General features: G+C 25.5%; 2 protein-coding genes across 2 annotated transcripts; one reads left to right on the top strand and one right to left on the bottom strand.

The window, feature by feature from the left end:
• Nucleotides 1-6,306: 6,306 nt before the first annotated feature.
• On the top strand, nucleotides 6,307-20,905 carry LOC134833519 (tachykinin-like peptides receptor 86C). The gene is made up of 9 exons (XM_063847854.1): nucleotides 6,307-6,488; nucleotides 8,844-8,938; nucleotides 9,028-9,072; nucleotides 10,498-10,711; nucleotides 18,288-18,422; nucleotides 18,511-18,591; nucleotides 18,734-18,884; nucleotides 18,992-19,378; nucleotides 20,573-20,905. Exons 1-9 carry the CDS (start codon nucleotides 6,307-6,309, stop codon nucleotides 20,903-20,905), a joined length of 1,623 nt encoding a protein of 540 aa, XP_063703924.1.
• LOC134835940 (phenoloxidase 2-like) lies at nucleotides 10,960-16,603 on the bottom strand. The gene is made up of 9 exons (XM_063850973.1): nucleotides 16,209-16,603; nucleotides 15,895-15,978; nucleotides 15,029-15,219; nucleotides 14,907-14,971; nucleotides 14,762-14,801; nucleotides 14,643-14,690; nucleotides 12,236-13,133; nucleotides 11,881-12,028; nucleotides 10,960-11,378 (listed from the first exon to the last, which is right to left on the bottom strand). Exons 1-9 carry the CDS (start codon nucleotides 16,510-16,512, stop codon nucleotides 11,081-11,083), a joined length of 2,076 nt encoding a protein of 691 aa, XP_063707043.1. The 5' UTR covers nucleotides 16,513-16,603; the 3' UTR covers nucleotides 10,960-11,080.
• Nucleotides 20,906-21,639: the final 734 nt, after the last annotated feature.

Here is a 21,639-nt window from a genome sequence, read left to right as displayed (position 1 = left end):
TTTTTTTTTAAATTAAATTAGAAGATTTAATTTTTTTTTTAAATTTTAAAATTTTTAATTCAATTAAATTTTTTATTTATTTATTTTTTCCAAAAATATTCTTCCTCATGCTAAATTAAAATCGTGAAAAATTTTGCAAGTCAATTTTTGAGCCATTTTAAGCTTAAACATAACATAAGAGAACTTGTAAGGCAATATCAATATAAAATATATAAAAAATAAAAAGTAATATTTTTAGTTAAAATTCGTGGTATACAAAAATTAAATAAAATAAAAGTCAAATAAATAAAATATTAAAAAAATTAAAAAAAAAATATTTATACCACAAATTTTGTTTTTAAAAATATAAATTTTTTAAAAATTAAATTAAAAAATTTAAATTTTTTTCTCAACTTAAAATTTAAAATTTTCTCATTCATAAAATTTTAAAAAAATAATTTTAAGAATTATTGAAAAAAATACGAAATTGTAAAATATTTTTCTCAAAATTAAATTTTTAAAAATTTTTTACTTAAATTTTTGAGACGAAAATCATTTAAAAAAATCGTAACAGAGCACAAAAACCACATTTTAACTAATTTTGTTTATGCAACTGTTGCACCATACAATCCTTTGAAATTTATTTAAATACAGGTCATGCAATAAACCTTTATGCCAGACATATTTCAAAACTTTATTATTATTATGCACATGTTTCGTCTTTTTCTCTCGAAAATTTTCGAAGTTTTTCCTCTCTCGCATTTTCACATTTTCTCTCTCGCGTACAGCTGCATCCGTTGTCCCGACAACCAACAGTCATTCATAAAATACTATCAACAACCAAAATACCGTCACATGATTCGATTCAGTCTTTCGCAGTTCGTCGTCGTTGTAAGTCATCCGTTCTCCGTTCCGAGCCACGTTCCGACCTAAAAAAAGATGTTGAAATCCAGATAAATAAAATAAATAAAAAAAAGTAATATGAAAAGAGGATCAACAAGTGAAACATTGATAAAGTAAATAAAATAGAAAATTTTTCCGCAGTACATAAATAGTTTGCCTCGGAAAGCAAAAAAAAAAAAGTTGAAAGAAAAAATAAACGGAAATAAAGCAAATATTTAAAAAGGAAAAGATATTTTAATAAAATAATAATTTTATAATGGAAAAATGCGATAACAAAAGACAGACATGGAAAAATACCACAAAAAAATAATGTAAAGGATGAGGAAATGCTTGTCCCAACATTAAAGAATTGAAAAAAATAAAATAAAAAACGAATTTATTTAAAAGAAAGAAAATAAATGCGACGCACGCTCGTTCATTCGCTTATCATTCACGTCACAATTAGCATAATTAAGGATACATTATCACACTAAAATATTCAACAAACATCGAATTTAGCACCTAATAAACCATTAATGAGCTTGTTCGAGGTGTAATATGGTAATTTTGTGGAAATTAACGAATCGCTTGATTGAAATTTAAATTGATTGCGTAATAATGTCGTTGCGATAAAATGCATCGAAAAATTTGCTTGAGGATGGATCATTAAAAGTTTACTATAAAAATTTGATTTTTGAATGATTTTCGTTTACAAAATTAAAATTATTGATGAAAGGGACAATATAACGACAAAAAATGCTTTGAACTTTTCAAACGTTTTTAAACTTTTAATTTGAAAAAGTTTGGGATTCGATAAAAAAAATAGGTCAAAATATTTTAGGCGAATGTCAATTCAATTAAAAAAAAAAAATTAAAAAATAATAAAAAAATAAATAAAATAAAAAATAAAGTAATTAAATAAATATTCGTCAATAAATTTTTTTAAAAGTTAAATTTAAAATTTTGAATTATTAAAAAAAAAATTATTCTTTAAATAAAGTTAAAAATATATTAAAACATCCAAAAATAATTTTTAAAAATTTTTAAATTTAAATTAAAAATAATTGTTTGAAAACAATTTAAATAAATAAACAATTAAATAAAAATTAAATAAAAAATTATTTGCTTATAGTAAATAAAAAAAATTATATACTTGAAAAAAAAGTTAAAAATATTTAATGACATTTTCTTTAAAAAAAAGTAAAAATATTAAATTAAATTTTCTTCAAAAAATTAAAATGAATAAAAAAAATAAATTTTTTTAAATTTAAAAAAAATTGTAATTTAAATTTATAAATATTCAATGAAATTTTCTTTAAAAAAAAGTTAAAAATATATTTTAAAAAAATCTAAATAAAATTTAAAATGAAATGAAATTACTAAAATTAAAAAAAATAATTTAAAAATTAATTACTTAATAACATGAAACATTTTTCCTCATCGCTTCAGCCTGATAACTTTTATTACCGAAAATAAAATTTTCCTCTCAATCTTGTCCATTTCCTCGAAGAATTTTATAATAAAAACCCCATTGTATAATAGCAAAAAAAAAACAGTTCAACTTTGTTCAAATCCCCTTTTGATGTCGGATTAAGATGGCTGGCTCACAGAATAAAGCTCACATAATTCCTACTTTATCAGCTTTTTCTCGACTGTAATTACCTCCTGTACTTTTACGAGGCTGAAATGATAAAATGGCAAAAAATGAATTATTTCTTGCTTTGATCAAAGAGGTCATTGATCAAGAAACTTGTTAAAAATCTGAATTTTAAATGACTTGCCGTCTCCATTGTGCCGAAAAATTTTTGTTTTTCCCATCCATTTGTATTCCTTTACACAAATTAATGTAAATTAATGACTTGACTAATTTTCATATTTACGATAAATTACTCTCGCCCCCCTCTGAGGGGGACGCGTTCTTCGCCGAATGACTTTGTCAACATCTTTCTGCATCGCTGAATAGTTAATCATTCCTAACGATGTCGTCGTCGTCGTTCGTCGAGTGTCGCGTCGCATTTTATATTTATGCAAGAGACACTTACGGAATGGAATTTTGAATAGAGAATTCCGGCGAGAGAGACTTGAATAAGCAGGAAACTTTTGGAACTTTTAATGAATTAAATTCAATTCAACTGCGAAAAGAAAAGTTTTTTTAAGATAGAGAAAAAAAAATGTCAAGCTATTAAGAGGATTGTATGTCAATAGACAATTCCAATAAACTTTGTGTCCTTATTGGATTTATCTTTCTCCCGCATCTTGCACTATTTGCGGTGCATTGTTTATGTGCAAAATGTCTGTAAATGGAGCTGCAAGGCATTTATTTGTTACAAGGAAATTTACTGACAACGACTACTTCTATGGGCATCTTAGGCAATTATATGAAAGTTATACCGTAATTTTAGCACATTTAACAATGTCTGAGAGCATTCCTGTTGACCATGATGTTTGTTTGTTTTCTGCTTTCAAGACTCAGGGATGGAAAAACTTTTAATTTGTGAAATAAAATTTCCATTAAATATTTTTTTTTTTTGATAAAATGAGTCTCAAAATTCTTTTTTTTTAGTTTTCAAATTTTTTTTCAAATATTTTTTAAATATATTTTTTTAAATAATTTTTTAAATTTTTTTTTAAATATATTTTTTAAATATTTTTTTTAAATATATTTTTTTAAATATTTTTTTTTAAATAATTTTTCTAAATATTTTTTTTCAAATATATTTTTTTAAATATATTTTTTTAAAATAAATTTTTTAAATATTTTTTTTAAATATATTTTTTAATAATTTTTTTAAATATATTTTTTAAATAATTTTTTTAAATATATTTTTTTAATAATTTTTTTAAATATATGTATTTTTTTTATAAATTTTTTTGCCTTTTTACGAAAAATTAAAGTTCAGCCTCTGTCAAATAATTACGGGAATGTTGTTGAAACAACGATGATAGTGCAGATTTTCCTTGTTTTCTGTTAAATTTGATGGAAAAATGTACTTCGACGTCTTTTAAGACAATTTCGCAATTCGTTACGTAACTAAAAAGGACAAAAAAAAAATTAAATTTAGTATGACATTTTAAAAATACTTACTTTGTAATGCTCTGCAACTCTTTTTCCTTTACTTCACTTTACTTTGTTTGGATGAATTGTCAAAGCAGTTTAATTAAAGTCCGGAGAAAAAAAGGTTTAACTTCCTTCTGCGATCCAAATTCCTTTGTGGGCGCCATGTCAAAAATTGACATCAAAGAGTTAGTTGCATGAAAATCCTTCGACATAAATTTTTAAAAAAACAAACAAAAATCCGTCCATTGTACCGTTAATGACAAGCGAAATTATTGAGGTAAAAACGAGACAATATCTTTTTTTTTTATTTATCTTTTGAATTGAAAAGTTTTAAATGTTTTCATTGTGGTTTTCCATTTTAATTTAAATTTGAAGTGATTTCATGCAGAAACGCGGCAACTCTGTATTATCATTGAAAATTTATCGAGAAACACATTTTTTTTTGCTGAGTGAATTTTATTTTAAAATATTTTTGCACTCAAAACTACTTTGTGATAAATAAATCGATTTACGTTCAATTTAGCACCCAACGTAAAGTGACTTGTTTGTCTTTATGCAAAAAGAGCTTTCTTCTTTGTAAAGCATTTTGTTGGAACACACATAGATAATGATATTCTTTGAATGAATGGGAATCACCACTTCACATCTTATAGTATTTCGCTTTGCTTTGATTGTATTTTATATATTCTGTGCTTTTAAATAATACTCTTTTCTGCTCTCTATCTTTATCATTTTATATTAAGTTTCGCAGAGTAAAGTGCACTCTCTCAATTTGTTGAACTTTTGATGTTGTCGACTTGGCTTTGTGCCGCCGTTTGTAACTAAATGCTTCCTTATTATTTGCGTCTTATCTGTCTCCTTTGTTTTGTTTTTCTCGCAGCAACTTGATTCGGAAAACATTTTAAAAGTCAAAATAAAATAACACTTTGTGCAATTGAAATTATTGGGCTGTTTGCCAATGCATTTGATAGTTTTAAAAAGTTTTTGTTTCGCATTAAGTGCTGTCCATTAGAAATGCCAAAATGTAATTTGAAATCGTTACTCCCAAAATTATGCAATGCATTATTAATTTAAAGAAGAAAAAAAACACTTTTCGAATAATTTCGAAAAAAAAATCAAATTTTCGAATTTTTCGAAAATTTTAATATTTGAAAATTTTTTCGAATAAGATTTGAAGTATAATTTGAGAGTTTTATAAAAAATTAATTGAAAAGAAAATTGAAGAATATCGAAAAAATATGATTTTCGTAAAAATTTTCGAAAATTTAAACTTTTTTTTTAAACAATTTCGAAAATTTGAAATTATATTCGAAAAAAATTAAATTTTGTTTCGAAATTCATTCGAAGACAAGAAAAATAATTTTTTAATTAAATAAATTTTATTTTTTTTTTCAAAATTTGTTCGAAGACATAAAAAGTCATTTTCGAAAATTTGAAATTGAATTCGAAAAATATTCATTTTCTTTTCGAAGTTCATTCAAAGACATGAAAAATAATTTTCGAAAACTTGTAATTTTATTCGAAAAATATTTTTTTAAAATTGAAATGAAAATTAGTAATCGTATTCGAAAAATTTTATTTAAATTTATTCGAAGACATGAAAAATCATTTTCAAAAATTAAAAAAATTGTATTTTGAAAATTTGAAATTGTATTCGAAAAAATTTAATCTATTTTCGAAGACATGAAAAATTATTTTCGAAAATCATTTTTCATGAATTGACAGATGTATCTAATATTTACATATATAACATTTCATAAAGTAATGCGCATTTGTCATAAAAACTAACGAATGAGGAAATTTCCGCATTAAATGCGCTTATTCACTATTCAAACATAAAATGTTCCAAGAATTGCATTTTGTGCAAACGCTCTTAAAATAATAATGCAAACTATATCACGTTTCATTCGAATCCATTAACTCGAAAGTTTGTAGCTAGACAAATATAAGTAAATTTAGCATATTGAAAAGTTTTAAGTAGTTACGTAAAACGAAAATCAGATTACGTACAATTTGTCATGTTTTTTTCATAATTAGTTAATTTATCTATTTTAGACGTACTGAGACATCAAAGTGTTGCAAAAATTCACGCCGCACACATAAGCCGATGAATTAATTATCTCCGGAATAATTTGTGACACGTGCTAAATGAGCATCATCATCAAAAGTTGAAGTGAAAATGTAACTTTTGTGTTAAAGTTCAAAAATAATATGTTAACACAATTCGAGCATTTTGCAACGATAAATTATGTGAAAATGTGATGTTGTTTAGCCTAATGGAAATGTAAAACTTTTTGGTTTTCGCTTCGAACCACAATACAGGAATACTCTATTTTGTGTAATTTGCTGTGGATAATTATTTACACAAATACAACAAAACAACAAAAATGAGTTCATCAATTAATATTACCTTGTTAAGCAAGTGCACACAACACACAATAGACAAATATCCATGGGTGACTGATTATAATTCCACATTAATTAGCAATTTGAATAAAACGGAATTATTGGATTTGATTGCGGAGATGCTTCAAACGCCAACACCCGAAAATTTCACGGGAAATATAAGGTAAGTTACGTTTTTTTTCCCCGAAAATCACGATAAATTAAACGATTTCAAAAGATTTCCACAGAAATGCAAATAAAAAGTTTTAATTGTAACAAGTTGGAAGTTTGCAAAGCAAAACTTTGACAATTATCATGAATTCTTGGACATGATATTTATTTATTTGAACAGGAAATGAGGAATTTAAATTAATTAAAAACTTGAATTTCGATTAAAATATCATTTGAATGAATTTGAACTATTTATTTTATTATTTCAAGTAAAAAACGGAAATTTATGATAAAAAATTGAATTTAAATATCGTTGAATAATTTTTCTTTGAATTTAAATTTGTCATTTTCTTACTTTAATATTTTTATTTTTTTTTCTCCTACTTGAAGTCAAAGTTTATTATCAAACTTTTTTTTTCTTATTGAAATCAAGTTTCGAAACTGATAAGATAACATTACGCCTTATTTCTTCCTTGTTATTTTGTTACATGCAATTTTTTATATTCAATTTTTTCTTATCGATAAAGCAGGGATAAAAGTTGTTTTGTGAAAAGTTTGTGTCTCGCATTAAAATGTTTTAAAAATTAATTTTATTTAATTTACAACGAATAAAAAAATTTAATGAAAAAAAAATTTATTTTAATATTTTATTAAATAAATTAATTAATTATTCGAAAAAAAAATAAAGAAAATTAAAATGAAAAAAAAAATTAAAAAATTTAATGAAAAAAAAATTTTTAATTTTAATGAAAAAACATTTTAAAAATTTAATGAAAAATTTTTTTTCGATTTCATGAAAAAAAATTTTGTTTTCCAATTTAATGAATGAAAAAAAAATTAAAAAAAAAATAAAAAATATTTAATAAATAAAATTTTAAAAATTTAATAAAAAAAAATTTAAAATTTATTGAAAAAAAAATTTTAAATTTAATGAAAATAAAAAAAATTAAAATTTAATGAATGAAAAAAATTTTTTAAAAATTTAATGATGAAAAAAAAAATTTAATAAAAAAAAAAAAAATTTAATGAAAAAAAATTACAAAAATTTAAATGAATAAAAATTTTGAGAAAAAAATTTTTTAAATTTTATGAAAAAAAAAAATTACAATAAATGAATAAAAAAAATTAAATTTTTATGAAAAAAAAACTAAAAACTTAACAAAAGAAATTCAATAAAAAAAAATTAAAATTAAAAAATTGAATGAAAAAATTTTAAAAATTTAATAAAAAATATTTAAAAAATTCAATGAATAATAAATTTTAATGGCATGAAAAAAAACTTTTGCCCTTCAATTTCGTTATCAGAATAATATCAAAGTTCATTCATTCAAACTTTTGAAAAAGTTAATACAATTCCGATTCCTACAACTTCCTTTTATTTTTTTTTCGGAAGTTCCTTGCTAACATTTCCGGTTAACAAGACAAAATTCAATTTTTTCGATGCACACAAAAAAAAAGTTAGTCAAATTTTGCATTTCTGTCGGTCAATCAATGATCTATTGAAAAAAATTCAAAAAAAAGAGCGAAAATATTTTTTTTTCAAATTCAATGCTTATCTATCAACACTAAAAATATCTTCTGAAATGCTAATTTTTCACCTACTTTTAATAACAAAAAAAAAAGTACAAAATCCAATTTTAAACATTTTTCATTTCCTCACGAAGAAGCATCGTTCAAGTGTCAAAATGATGCATCGATAAAATGCTCAACATCTGTTCAATTGATAAATTGATTTATTTAGTATTCGACAAAAACGGAACCATTTCTGAATTAGATTAGTTTTAAACGGCACACGCACGGAATCAACAGGCATCAATTCCCAAAATGTGCGTTTTTTGCAAAAGGACATCCAGTTGATGTTTCGTCGTGTAAAATGAACAATGGCTTTAATTTCGTGTCATCAATTTTCAATTATTTACATTTAATTACAGCACTTTGCAATCACACAAATAATAAATTGATGCTATTATTAATTATAAATTTTACGTGTGCGTGTGTTATTAAATGTCATAAATTATGTTGGTTCGTGTTTTTATGCATTTTTCGTTTTATCGCTCTGCCGGAGTATTCGATTTCAAATTATTGTGTAATTATATGCGAAACGAATCCTGCATTATAAATCATCCCCTGTGTGCGAAGAACATTCATCTGTTGAAGCTTATATTGTAAAATGTTCGTAAGACGCTACGAAGCAAGGATTTCGAGACATATATTGAAAACTTTAATCCTCCGAGAGAAACATGCCACTTGAGCTTGTGGACAAATTTATTTTAAAAGATTATTTGCTTTCACTGATTGTATTTGATGTATCCGAATGAATGAAAGTAATTTTTCTCTCTTTCTGATATTTTTCTTTTCTTCTTTGCAGAAATTATATTACGAGCTGCTTATTTTCGCATCCACGATTCGAGTTGCCGTTCTATCAACAACTGATATGGATATGTCTCTTCAGCGCAATGTTAGGTAAAATTATTATTGACACAAGCTATGTTCCTCTTCTTTGCCATGATTTTCAGATGTGTGTGTGTCTTTCTTGTTTGTTTACTTTTTAGTTGTTGCTATTAGTGGGAACGCCATTGTTATTTGGATCGTACTTGGTAAGTTGTCTGAAAAAAGAGGAACATTTTAATGCTATGTCGAACAAACAAGTGCGTTAAATGCTTTTTGTTACGTTTAAAAGACACTTGAAAGCATATATGGAAAAAGAGAGAGTAAAATTTAAGAGGATTCAAACAACTTTAAAGTGTCTTGTTTTGAATTTTTAATTTCTGAAAATTTTAATTTTTTAAAAGATTTAAAAAAGAAATGAAAATTAAAAAAAAAAATGATTAAACAAAATTATTTTTTTTTTGTTAAATTTAAAATTGAAAATATTTTTAAAATTATTTTAAAAATAATTCATTTAAAAAAATTAAAAAATATATTTATTTTTAATTTATTTTAAATTTAATTTTATTCTATTTTAAAATAAAAAAAAATGTGAAAAAAAATTGAAAATTTTTTAAAAAGTAAAAAAAAAAATTAAAGAAATTTTAAAAAAATTATTAAATAGGTATAAATTAAAATATTTTTATAAAATTATTTCAATTAATTTGAAAAAAGTTATAAAAAATATATTTATTTCTATCTTTTTTAATTTTCTTTTAATATATTTTAAAATTAAAAAATTTTTTTTTTATTAAATCAAATAAATTTAACTGAATTTTCACCAAAAATATATTTATTAAAATTTTTGAATATTTATGAAAATTTATTTTCTTTAAAACAAAAATGAAAATATTTTTGAATAATTAAAAAAAATATTAAAGAAAATTTTTGAAAATTTGTAATTTTTTTTAATTAAATGGAATCAACTAAATTTCAACCAAAAATTTTTTTTTTAATTTAAAAAAAAATTAATTAAATTAAATAAATTATTTAAAATTTATCAAATTAAATAATTTTTTAAAATTTAATTCAATTATTTATTGAATTATTATAAAAAATTATTTTATTTTATTTTAAATAATATAAAATAAAATGATTAAAAAATTTAAGAAAAAACTTCGAACATTTTATTTTACAAAAAAAAAAAAATAAATAAAAAAAAATTAAAAATAAAAAAAATTATGAACATTTTTAATAAAAAATTAAAAATATGTAGGAAGAAGAAAATAAGATAAAATTATTCATTCTTAAGAATTACTCTTAAAATCTCATTGTGAGTCTTGAAAATTAAAAAAGAACATTTTCATATGAATTTTTATTAAAAATTAAATTTTATTGTTAGAGACTCTTAAAATTTTACCTCTTGAGTTTTCCATTATTTGTTGTCACGACAACTCAGATAACATATTCAACGCATCGCAAAAAATCTTTTTTTTTTTTCATCAACTTCAATACACTTGCTTCACTTGTTATTTGCCTTGCATATGTTACCTGATGATGAAAAATAAGAAATTTAACACGTACAAAAATTTTTTCTTTCATTTTTGCTTCTTTGTTTCCCCTTGTTTGTGGCACGTGCAAATTTTTCGCTGCAGCACATCGTCGGATGCGAACAGTAACAAACTATTTTCTGCTCAATTTAAGTCTCGCTGATCTACTGATGTCGACTTTAAACTGTGTGTTTAACTTTATCTTCATGCTGAACTCTGATTGGCCATTTGGAGCTGCCTATTGCACGATAAATAACTTTATTGCGAACGTCTCCGTGGGTTGCAGTGTCTTCACGCTGTGCGCAATTACGCTTGACAGGTGTGTATAATCCTTTTTATGTCTTTTTATTTTTTTTTATTTTATGAAAGGTATTGAAACAAACTATTTATTAATTAAAGTGTCATTCTCAACAAAGTCGCTTCTTGCAATTGAGTGTTAAACCGAGAGACGTGCCTGAGACACGAAACAAAAAAAAAATCACAATAAAAATTAAACTTCAACAAGTTGTTCCATTTTGCTCGAGTGCCTTAATAAATAAACTAAAAACGAGCAAAATTGTTGTCATGATACCAATTTTTTATTTTTATTAAATATTGTGCATATGATGTTTGTTATGGGAAAACTTTGAAGTTTATCGCAAACATTTTCCAATAAAAAATTAATTAATTTTAAATTATGTTGTCAAAGTTAGGTTCTGCGACGAACGGTGTCACTGTGCACGATGGTAACAGTTTGCACGCGCATATTGGGCGTCACGAAGTTGGCAAGTTGATCGGCGCCCGTGCGAGAAACGCGATCGAACGGATAACCCATGGGACGTCTATCGGGATATTCACGATCACGAATTCCGCAGTAAGCAGCAGCTTGGTTGCAGGCGCCAACGAGATTTTGATCGACTTTGTCGAGTTCGAAGTCGGAAATCATGACGAATAAATCGCATTGCATGCCGCCCGGAGTTCCGCGGGGAATTAACATGTGTTGAGGCCTGTGAAAAGGGATTTTGTTAGTTCATGAAATCATTTTAAAAGTTAAAAAGAATGAAAATTTTTGAAATTTTTGGAGAAATTTTTTACATTTTCGAAATGTGTCGAAAAAAAAATATTTGAGTCTCAAAAATGTTAAAAAATTGAAAATTTCAGAAAAATTTAAAAAATTTCATTAAAAATTTTTAAATTGAAAAAATTAATTCACATTTCAAGGAAATAAATTAATTTAATTTAAATTAAAATTAAAAGAAAAATAATTTTTTTAATTAAAAAAAAAAGATTTTAAAAATTAAATCAAAAAATTTGACTTTTCGTTAAATCTTTTATCTCTGTCATATGTTAAAAATTTTAATTAAGAGATTTTAAACTTGAAAATCCAATTTTTTACATTTTTCTATAAAATTTTAATCCTGATTAAAAGATCAAAAATTTAAATTTTTAAAGAAAATTTTAACTTTCTTCATCTTTAAAGCTAAAAAAATGAATTTTTAAAAAAATTACCATCCGCATCCACAGAAATTGAATTCAGCTTCTTCATCTGTTCCTGCTGCGGGACGATTTTGATCCAAATTACGGAAAGTTTGCTCAAATGGAACAGTAACAGTTGATGCTGTCGAGTTCTGACGAATAACATTTGTGTTTGGATTCACTAAAAAATTTAAAAAAATTATTAAAAATTTCAAATTTTAAAAAAATTTTAAATTTTAAAATATTTAAAAATTTAAAAAAAATCAAATTAAAAAAAATATATTTTAAAAAAAATTCAAAATTTAAAAAAAAAATTAAAATTTTAAAAAATTTCAAATTTTTAAAAATTTAAAAATTTTTAAAAAAATTTCTTAAAAAAAATTCTTACATTGCACAACGAATTTATCGAGTTCGATCATCAACAAACGCTGATCCCTGAACAACATTTGAACACCGCGTTCGTCATTTTTGGGTGCCATAAAAACGCGACACATGCCCAAACGAGTTGCTCCCGTACGATTTTCAACTTGCAAGATCAACGTGTACGGCGTATGATTCAAATGCGTAAATCGCACAAAAACATTTCCGCGTGGCGCAAAATCAACTCCTCGCGAAAAATCGACATCGCTTTGATTCCAAAACGTTTGGAAGGTATTTGGTTTGCCGCCTTGCGACGTAACTTGAATGGCAGAGACTTCAATGCCGGGGAACGTCAATTGCTCCGTCGTGTAAGCTGGCAGCTGTTCTTTGTACTCTTGGAACATGTCGTCGACGAAGGCATGCCATCTGTAGAAAACGGGATCACGCATTGCTGTTGCCGTATCGCCCATCACGCCGAACGATTCGAGATGTTTGTGATTCGGATCGTGCGCATACGACAAAAAGACGTGACCAAAATTGTGCATGTCGCCGTACGTTTGACGATTTGGCGACAAAATGCTCGATTCAATCATATTTCCGAGCACATCGATACCGCTATCGGTACTTCCATCCGCTACGAGAGGAATGCGTTGACCTGATTCGTTGACGGCAGCTTGTTGATGAATTGCTTCGAGGATTCTGTCACGCCAACGCTCCAAATCCGAGACATCTTGACGAATTTGATCGAGTTCGCGATTCAAATCTTGCAACACGGAGTTATCAGCGCGCGCAGGCCAGGCACGCGAAGCCACGGAATTGTCCATTTTCGGGAAATATCCTTCGGGAATGGGTTCTCGGAAGTTGTTGAAGCGCTTTACACGCGCCAATTGGTTGCCAAGTCGCTCGAAATTGTAACGTGCAACCATCTGCAATCGAAAAAAAACACAAAAGAAAAATTACATTTTTTTCACTTGAATGGACAAACATAAAAAACGTTAAATTTCACGAAGAATAATGCAAAGGATGAATGGATCTGACACTGACATGCAATAATTCTAAATAAAACGTGTCAAAATTTTATTATATCGACAGATCTCTTATCGTCTTGACTCTTATCCTACTAATATTAAATTCAACATAGTTCGGAATAACTTTAAGCACTTTTTTCTCTCTTGGCTCGTACGTGCCTTATCATCACTTAAACTCACTTTATGGACTGTTTGGTTTTTTTTTGCCTTGACGTGGTTTTTCGTTGTCTCATATACGAAAAATATTTACCTGAATGGACAAAGAACGCATTAAATATGCACGATGGCTCTTTTTGCAACTTCACGTGGGTGAAATTAAACCCCCTGTTGCTTCGGATGCCCTACTTTTGAAGTTAGATAGTCTTGTTTACAAGTTTTCAAAACAAAAAATTACTCGACTTTTGTATGAAAACGACTTTCTTTCAGTTGCATAAATTTCCATTGTTATTCACAACAAGCAGACTCATCAAATTTTATATTTTGATTATGTACACATCGGAGAAATTTGTATTCTACTCCCATATCGATAACGTATTAATAATAATGGTTTAGCGAGAAAATGAACCGCATGTCGTTAAAAAGTTCAATATGGGAAAATTGAAATAAATTTTAATGGAAAAAAAATTTATAAAAATTTCGAATAATAATTTTTTTCTGTTTTTCGTAAAAATAAAAAATTTAAAAAATTTGTCAAGAAAAAAAAATTTTTTTGAAGACTTTTTGATAAAAAAATAAATTTAAAAAAATTTTCAACTTTCAACTATCAAAGTTAAAAAAAAAAATTTTTTATTTTTTCTCAAAAAAAAAATAATTTTAATAAATTTTTAAAAAATAAAAAAAATTTAATTTTAATAAATTTTTAAAAAATAAAAAAAAAATTAAAATAAATGAAAATTTCGACATTAGACTTCTATATAATATTTTTTTTCATTTTTACTCAAAAAATAATTTTAAAGAAGTAAATATTTATTTTTTGTAATTTTAAATGAAAAAATCTTAAAAGTTAAATTTATACAAATTTTTTCTCAAAAATTTTAATTTTTTAAGATTCTTTGACATTACATAAATTTTACAGCTTTCAGAAAAAAAAATTTTAAAGATAAAGAATTAACAAAAAAATTAATAAAAATTAACTTCTATATAAATTTTTTTTTCAAAAAAATTATTTTAAGAAGTCACATTTTTTTTTTTGTAATTTTGGATAAAAAAATCTTAAAAGTTAAAATTATTTAAATTTTTTTCTCAAAAATTTTTTAGACCTTAAAAATTTACAAAAAAAAAAAAATAAAATAAAATAAAAATTAAAAATTTTCTTATTTTTACTCAAAAATTAAAACTTTTAAAATTTTATTTATAAATTTTTGTCACTTTTCTCTCAAAATCGCATCAATTAGGACAAAAACTTACCTGTTGATGCATATAGTAGAACAATTCTCCTCGTCGTGACTTGTTCACCTTAAATATATAGATTAATTGAAAAGCATTTATCGTAAAAGTAGAAATATGTCTTTGGGGGATCAACTCACCAATGAAACCATCGTCGCTTCGAATGGATAAACCAAATGCCTGCAAAATTTATATATATATCATTTATGCATGAAAACGTAAATATTTTCGGTAAATTAATGGATATTGAGGGAAAACACATAGATTTAATATCGTAAATAGTACCAATGCCAATGATGCAAGTTTACGCCCAAATCTTCTCGGAAATACCACAAGCGATGTTCCGGATCCTTTTTTTGAGAAATGAAAATTATTATTTTTCATGAGAATAGACAATTACGACATACCAAATCTGAAGCTGTGTAATCACGAGGAATCTCAATGGGCACTCGCATTTGAGCATTTTCCTCGTTATTGACGAATGTTTCCTCACGTAACTTGTTGAAAATGGCAGAGTCGACGAATTTGTCGGGGAAGCTTTCAGCTAAGCTTGGCAGAGGAACGTTTTTCGTATCGGGTCGATGGAGTAGTGCAACAGCTATGAATATTAAATGTAAAATTTTGATTAAAAAAATTTTTCAATTTGGGGAGTTTTTAATCAACTTGTAACAATTTCACTTTTAATATTCGTTTATAGAGTTTTCAGAAAAAAAAAAAAATTAATAATAAAAATTAAGTTAATTAAAAAATTCAAATAAAATAAAATTAATTAAAATTTTTTATTTAATAATAATTTTCCATTATAAAAATTTTCAAAATTAAAAAAAATTAATTAATTAAAAATTTTCAAATAAAATTAAATTACTTAAATAATATTTTATATTTTAAATAATTATTAATTTTTAAAAATTTTAGCTTATTATAACTTTTTTGAGAAGTTTTCAGAATTAAAAGTTAAAAGTTTTATAAAAAAAAGTAAATCATAAAAATTATTAAAAATTTAAAAAATAAATATTTAAAAAAAATAATAAGAAAAATTTAAAAAATCAATGAAAAAAATGAAATTAAAAAATTAATTTAAAAAATTTCTAATAAAAAAAAACAATTAATTAAAATTTTTATTAAATATTTTTAATTAAATAATTTAAAATTTTTCTTTTATTTAAACAAAAATTAATTAAAAAGCTTATCAAAAAAAAAAATAAATTCTATTTCCGTAAAATTTTAAACATTATATCATAAGTGTCAAATATTAATTGAATAATTAACTTACCCAAGGCATATTGAAACAAATAAGGGTTTACGCGATCTCTCGCATACGCAGCAGCACTTTGCAAATCGTTAACAGTGCGCATTCCTGTGAAAAATTTAATTAGCATTTGAAACATTGTTACGCGGCAAAAAACTCATATCACGAACAAAATGATTGAAAGTTATCAGAGCACGATAATACGATGAAGAGATGCTTGAACAACAAAATGTAATTTTATTTATTTTTATTTTATTTATTTTGTTTGAATGACCATTCATTTTAACCTTTTTTTTAGCGTATGAGAGAGAGAGAGTAAGAGGCGAGATTATCCTTACCGATAAAAATGTCAATCAAACGTCCTGCGATCTTCCGATGTCTCGGTATCCAAAGGGAGAATTGTTCGTTGCGCCCGAGCGCCATCACAGGTCTCATATCGGGCAAACTGATGTTCGAGACACGAATTTCTTCGCGTACATCGCCAAACCGATTGCTCAGCTGCGTCCCAATCGGCTTGTAACGCTCCGTGAGAAAGTTCTCCGGCACACTGAAGATAACGTTATCTCCCTTTTTAGCGAAAATCGGTTCGCGTGGTCTCTCAAACATGAGAAGGAGATTCTTTTTAATCTTATCATCTGCCATTATCGTAATTAAATTTTCTCTTTCGTTATTTACCGAACACAAAATAAATTTTTATATTAAAAAAAAAGTCCGTTACGAAGGTCCGCACAAATCAAGAGCTCGTTAATGAGTGCACTGAAGAGTTTGATGATCCCCTGGTTTTTATACAAAAAAATGAAAAACCACAAACCGAGCTCTGATGATTTTTTTTCTTGTTTCTACGTCGCTTCACGATATCATCGAGGCCGATTTGTGTGAAATATCTGAAACGGAAAGAACACTAATTAAGATTTATTTAATAAATTATCGTGGAAAACAATGAAAAATGCGATAAATTACCTTAAAGTGCAGTGTAACGTGAAAATTCAAGAGGGAAATCTTCATGAAAACAACATATCCGCATTTAAACCATTTTGAAAGCGAAAACAATTCAAGATGAAACAAATTAAATGACCTTTAAAAAACTTTTTGCAAACCTTATCAAAAATATACCACAAAAGTGAAAAATTGTACAAACAAACGACTTCCCTACCACAAAAGCAGAAAAAGGTAAAATAAAACAAAATAATAACAAACTTTTAGAAAGATAACAATTAATTAAATCAGAAAAACTACGAGGAAATGCAAAGAAAGCGAGTACTCAGCAACAAAATGGAGCAATGTTTCTCGGGGATTTTTATTGTGAAACATTCATTATTCATTACAATTATGTATTTAAGTCATGTTTATGTTTATTCGGTCCTTGTTATTGTTTCATTTTATGTTTACTTAAAGGTAAATGCAAACAGAAAAATTGTTTCACATTTATTTTTTTTTTTTGAAAATATTGAAATTATCGAGATTCGATGCATTTTAATTCTAAAAGTTGAATTAGCATGGAAGCGATTTTCAAATTTTTAACGATCAATGTTTTTAAATTGACATTTTTATGATTAAAATTTAAGATAAAATTTTTTTAAAAAAAGTTTGGATAATTTTTAATTTTGGTAAAAAAAAAATTCAAATTAATTTCATTTTTTATCTTTACTTTATACTTAACTTGAATTAGCATAAAAGCAATTTTAAAATTTTTAATGAAAATTTTTTAAATTAGAATTTTTAGATCAAAATTAAAGATTTAATTAAGAAAAAAATAAATAAAAATTAATGTTAAAACATTTTTTGGTAAAAAATATTGAAAATATTTTCAGATACACGAATTAGCATAAAGGCGATTTACAAATTTTTAGAGAAAATTATTTAAATTGACATTTTTTTTGATTAAAAATTTAATTTAAATTGATTAAAGCTGTAATTTGAAATATTTAAATAAAATATAAAACATTTTAAGTTTTCTTTTAAAAAACATATAAAATTTATTTTTATCTTCTGATATTTAACTTGAATCAGCTTGAAACAATTTACAAATTTCAATGAACATTTTTTTGATTATAATTAAGAACTTAATTTGAAGAAAATAAATTAAAGATTAAAATTAATAAGTTTTAAGCTTTCTTTAAAAAAAAACATTTAAAACTTATTTTATTATTTTTTTAATATTAATGAATTTTTAAGCAAAAATTCGTAAATGTCAATTCAAAAAATGACAGTTGAAAAATTTGAAAATCGCCTTTTTGCTAATTCAAATGAGAAAATTCAAGTTCAATTTGTTATTTTGGAAGATATGCAACATTTTCTTATTGTATCTACCTTTTTATGTTAATATTATGAATATATGTAAGTTTACTTTATCTAATGGAAGCGCCCGTCCTTTTATTGCACGTCATAAAATTAATGAAGTTGTAAATCTTTTGCAGGTACATTGCCATCGTACGTCCCTTGCAGCATCGCACTTCGCGAAAGAAAGCCCGGATATTTTTGCTGATAATATGGGTGTCAAGCTGCCTTCTCGCAGCGCCATGTATCATGTACTCGACGACAATGACAAAAACGTACGTTGCGAAGAGATGAGATGCCACACAATGCATAAATGAATGAAAATTAAGCAATTAATTTATTTTATTTTTGCGATCGTTACAGATACATGAATGGCAAAAGTCGCACCGTTTGCTATATGTTATGGCCCGATGGGCGCTATCCGACATCGATGGCTGATTATATGTAAGTGATAGGTGTCGACAAAAACAAGCGATAAATCAGGTAGAAAAATACCGAGTGCGAACGCGATGGAATGAGATGAAAAATTGAATTACGATTTATTTCAGGCAGTAGGTAATTTAATTTTCTCGACCTCTTTTTTCAGCTACAACATTGTATTTTTAACGGTGACCTACGCCATTCCCATGATGATCATGTTAGTTTGCTACACGAGTATGGGGCGCGAGCTGTGGGGCAGTCGATCGATTGGCGAACACACGGAACGTCAAATGGAATCGATGAAGTCGAAGAAGAAGGTCTGTACTTTTTTTTCTTCTTAAATTTATCCGCATCATGATTTCGTAATAATCATCATTTTCTTATGAATATTTATCTTTTTCGCAAAAAAAAAATCTATTTTCAGGTCGTGCGAATGTTCATCATCGTATGTACCATTTTCGCCATATGCTGGTTGCCTTATCAATTATTCTTCATTTACGCGTATCATAATCCGAAATTCACTTCGAGTTCTTACGCGCAGCACATGTATTTGGGCTTCTATTGGCTCGCCATGGCACAATCAATGGTAAATCCAATTATTTATTATTGGATGAATGGACGTTTTCGTGTGTACTTTCAACAAGCAATTTGCTGCTGTTGTATCCGATTTCTCAATATACCGTCTGTCGCGGCGAAAACGGGCACGAGAAAATTAGGAACTGGAGGCATTTTGAGCAAGAAACAGTCGCATTCGGAGTTGGGTCGAACGAAATCTGGTAAGAGAAAAAAATTGATCTTTAAACTTATTTTCGTTAATGAGAAATTTTCACAAAAAAATAATTCTAAAAAAAAATGAAAAATATATCGAATGAAAATTTAAAAAAAAATATAAAAAGTTCAAAGCGCTTAACTTTAAATTCATTAAAAAAAAATTAATTAATTTTTTTAATTGTCAAAATTTTCGTTTAAATTTGGTTAAATAAATAAAATTTTTTAATTTAATAAGTAATTTTTTTTAAATAAATTAATATTTTAAATTATTAAATGTTCAAAATCAATTTCTAAAAATAATTTTCTTAAAATTTATTAAAAAAAAATTAAAATTTATTTTTTTTTATTTTTTAAGCAATTTAAAAACTTTTCCATTGAAATTGTTTTTTTTTAATTTTATTTAAATTTTCAAAAGCATCTCAAATTTAAAATAATTAATTTTTCGATTTAAAATTTCTCTAAATCATTTTTTTTTCCAAATAAGATAATTTTTTAGTTAAGAAATTTTCACATACCTAATAATTTTTAAATCTTAAAAAACAATTTTAAGAAAAAATTATAGAATTGAACTCAAAAATTTTTTTTTAAATCAAATTTCAAAACTTAAATTTTTACAAAAAAAAAAAAAAATAAATAAAAAATAAAAAATATTTTAAGGCAATGAAATAATTTTTTAATTTTATTTTTTTTATTAATTAATTTTATTTTTTTTTTGAAAAAAAATTTTAAAAATTAAAAATTTCAATTTATTTTTTTTAATTTCTCAAATATTTTTTCTTTAAATAACATTTTTCTCTTAATTAATATTTTAAAAATTCTTTTAAAAAATTTGATTTTTTTTTAACAAATTTAAAAATAAAGCTTCCAATCAACAAAAATTTCTAAATATTTTAACAAAAAAGTTACAAAATTTTTTGATAATTTGAACTCAAAATGAAAATTTTTGTTTAAAAAATTGAATATTTTTGATAAAAAATCTCATTTTATAAGAAAACTTTCATTTTCAACTCAAATAATTTCAAAGTTTCTCATTTCGCGACACTGAATTATCTTCCGTGCTATTTGAAAATTCTATCTTCGATGTCCTCTATTGTTCTGAAAAATCTAAATATTATTATGCCAAAATATTTTCCTTGCATATATAATTAACTTAGCTGAAATTGCACTGCACCATATAGGTCGTAGTAGTAACAATAATAATCGTTCTATAAATTGGCATCAATCGACAATTCAGTCACGTTTGCACACGAGTAGCAGCATGAGACACCATCATCATCATCAGCATCAGCAACAATATCATCTCCATCACTCGTCACGGAACGAATCCATGTCGCCATTGAAGAAGGTACCAAATGAGAATAATAGTCTATTAAGTGTTCCATCATCTTACACACAAACAACGGCATCGCCCGTACCGAACAACACGAAAAACACATCGACAGAGGAGATAATGGATTTTCCTCCGACACCTACGGATGCGTCGCCTTTGTCTTGTACATCGCCTGCATTGACAACAACAACGACAAATGTTCCCGTTACAACTACCAATCTATTCAAATTTTCATGACACTCGCATTTTGATTAGGTATGTAAAAATGTGCGTTTTTTTAAATTTCACGTCACACCCTGCCAATTCTTAAATTATAAATAAGCAATAAAAACGGGAATTTTTTTCCTTTTTTTTTTGCTGCAATGACGCACAATTTCCCGTTCCCGCCGTGAAGGAGACGTCACTTGGGCGCATTTCAAAGAAAATTGAGATATCACTCAACGAAACGTTAAATTAATTCATTTGACCTTCACACACACACAAAAATAGCTAAATTGGATTTTTTTCGCTATTTTTGTGTGTGTGGGAATATTGATGGAAAAAAATGATCAAACGTCAATTTTTCTAAAAGAAAAATAAAAGTTCTGTCGGAAAACATGAAATTCATTCAAACTAACTGAAATTATTATCGAAACATAAACTTTTTTAATCTAAAACATATTAAACTGATTTTTTCGCTTTTTTTATGAAGTGAAGGTACACAGAGATTACGGAAGTTATAATCGTGTGGAATATCAAATTTATCTTTGAACTTGTAATTTCCGAGAACCGATATAAATAACTGTCGAAAAAAAAAACAAAAATTCTCGCATAAAATATTCATGAGAGTGTCGAGAAATTTTCGACCCTGTCTATAAATCCTCCAGTGAATGCGGCAAAGATAAAGAGTTAAATAACAAAGAAATATAAATAAAAATTTTTCATATTTTTCTCGACACTGTGTACGAGCTTTGCATAACTTTACTTTACTT

The sequence above is a fragment of the Culicoides brevitarsis genome, chromosome 3 (assembly GCF_036172545.1).
Source record: "Culicoides brevitarsis isolate CSIRO-B50_1 chromosome 3, AGI_CSIRO_Cbre_v1, whole genome shotgun sequence".
NCBI classification, from domain to species: Eukaryota; Metazoa; Arthropoda; class Insecta; order Diptera; family Ceratopogonidae; genus Culicoides; species Culicoides brevitarsis.
This window is presented reverse-complemented; position numbering and strand designations above follow the sequence as displayed.

Coding starts and splice junctions, on each gene's coding strand:
- LOC134833519 (XM_063847854.1), top strand. CDS start 6,307: ATGAGTTCATCAATTAATATTACCTTGTTAAGCAAGTGCACACAACAC. Junction 8,939..9,027: donor TCTCTTCAGCGCAATGTTAG/GTAAAATTATTA, acceptor TTTACTTTTTAG/TTGTTGCTATTAGTGGGAAC. Junction 18,592..18,733: donor ACATCGATGGCTGATTATAT/GTAAGTGATAGG, acceptor CTCTTTTTTCAG/CTACAACATTGTATTTTTAA.
- LOC134835940 (XM_063850973.1), bottom strand. CDS start 16,512: ATGGCAGATGATAAGATTAAAAAGAATCTCCTTCTCATGTTTGAGAGA. Junction 14,691..14,761: donor AAGCGACGATGGTTTCATTG/GTGAGTTGATCC, acceptor TATATATTTAAG/GTGAACAAGTCACGACGAGG. Junction 12,029..12,235: donor CGATAAATTCGTTGTGCAAT/GTAAGAATTTTT, acceptor TAAATTTTTTAG/TGAATCCAAACACAAATGTT.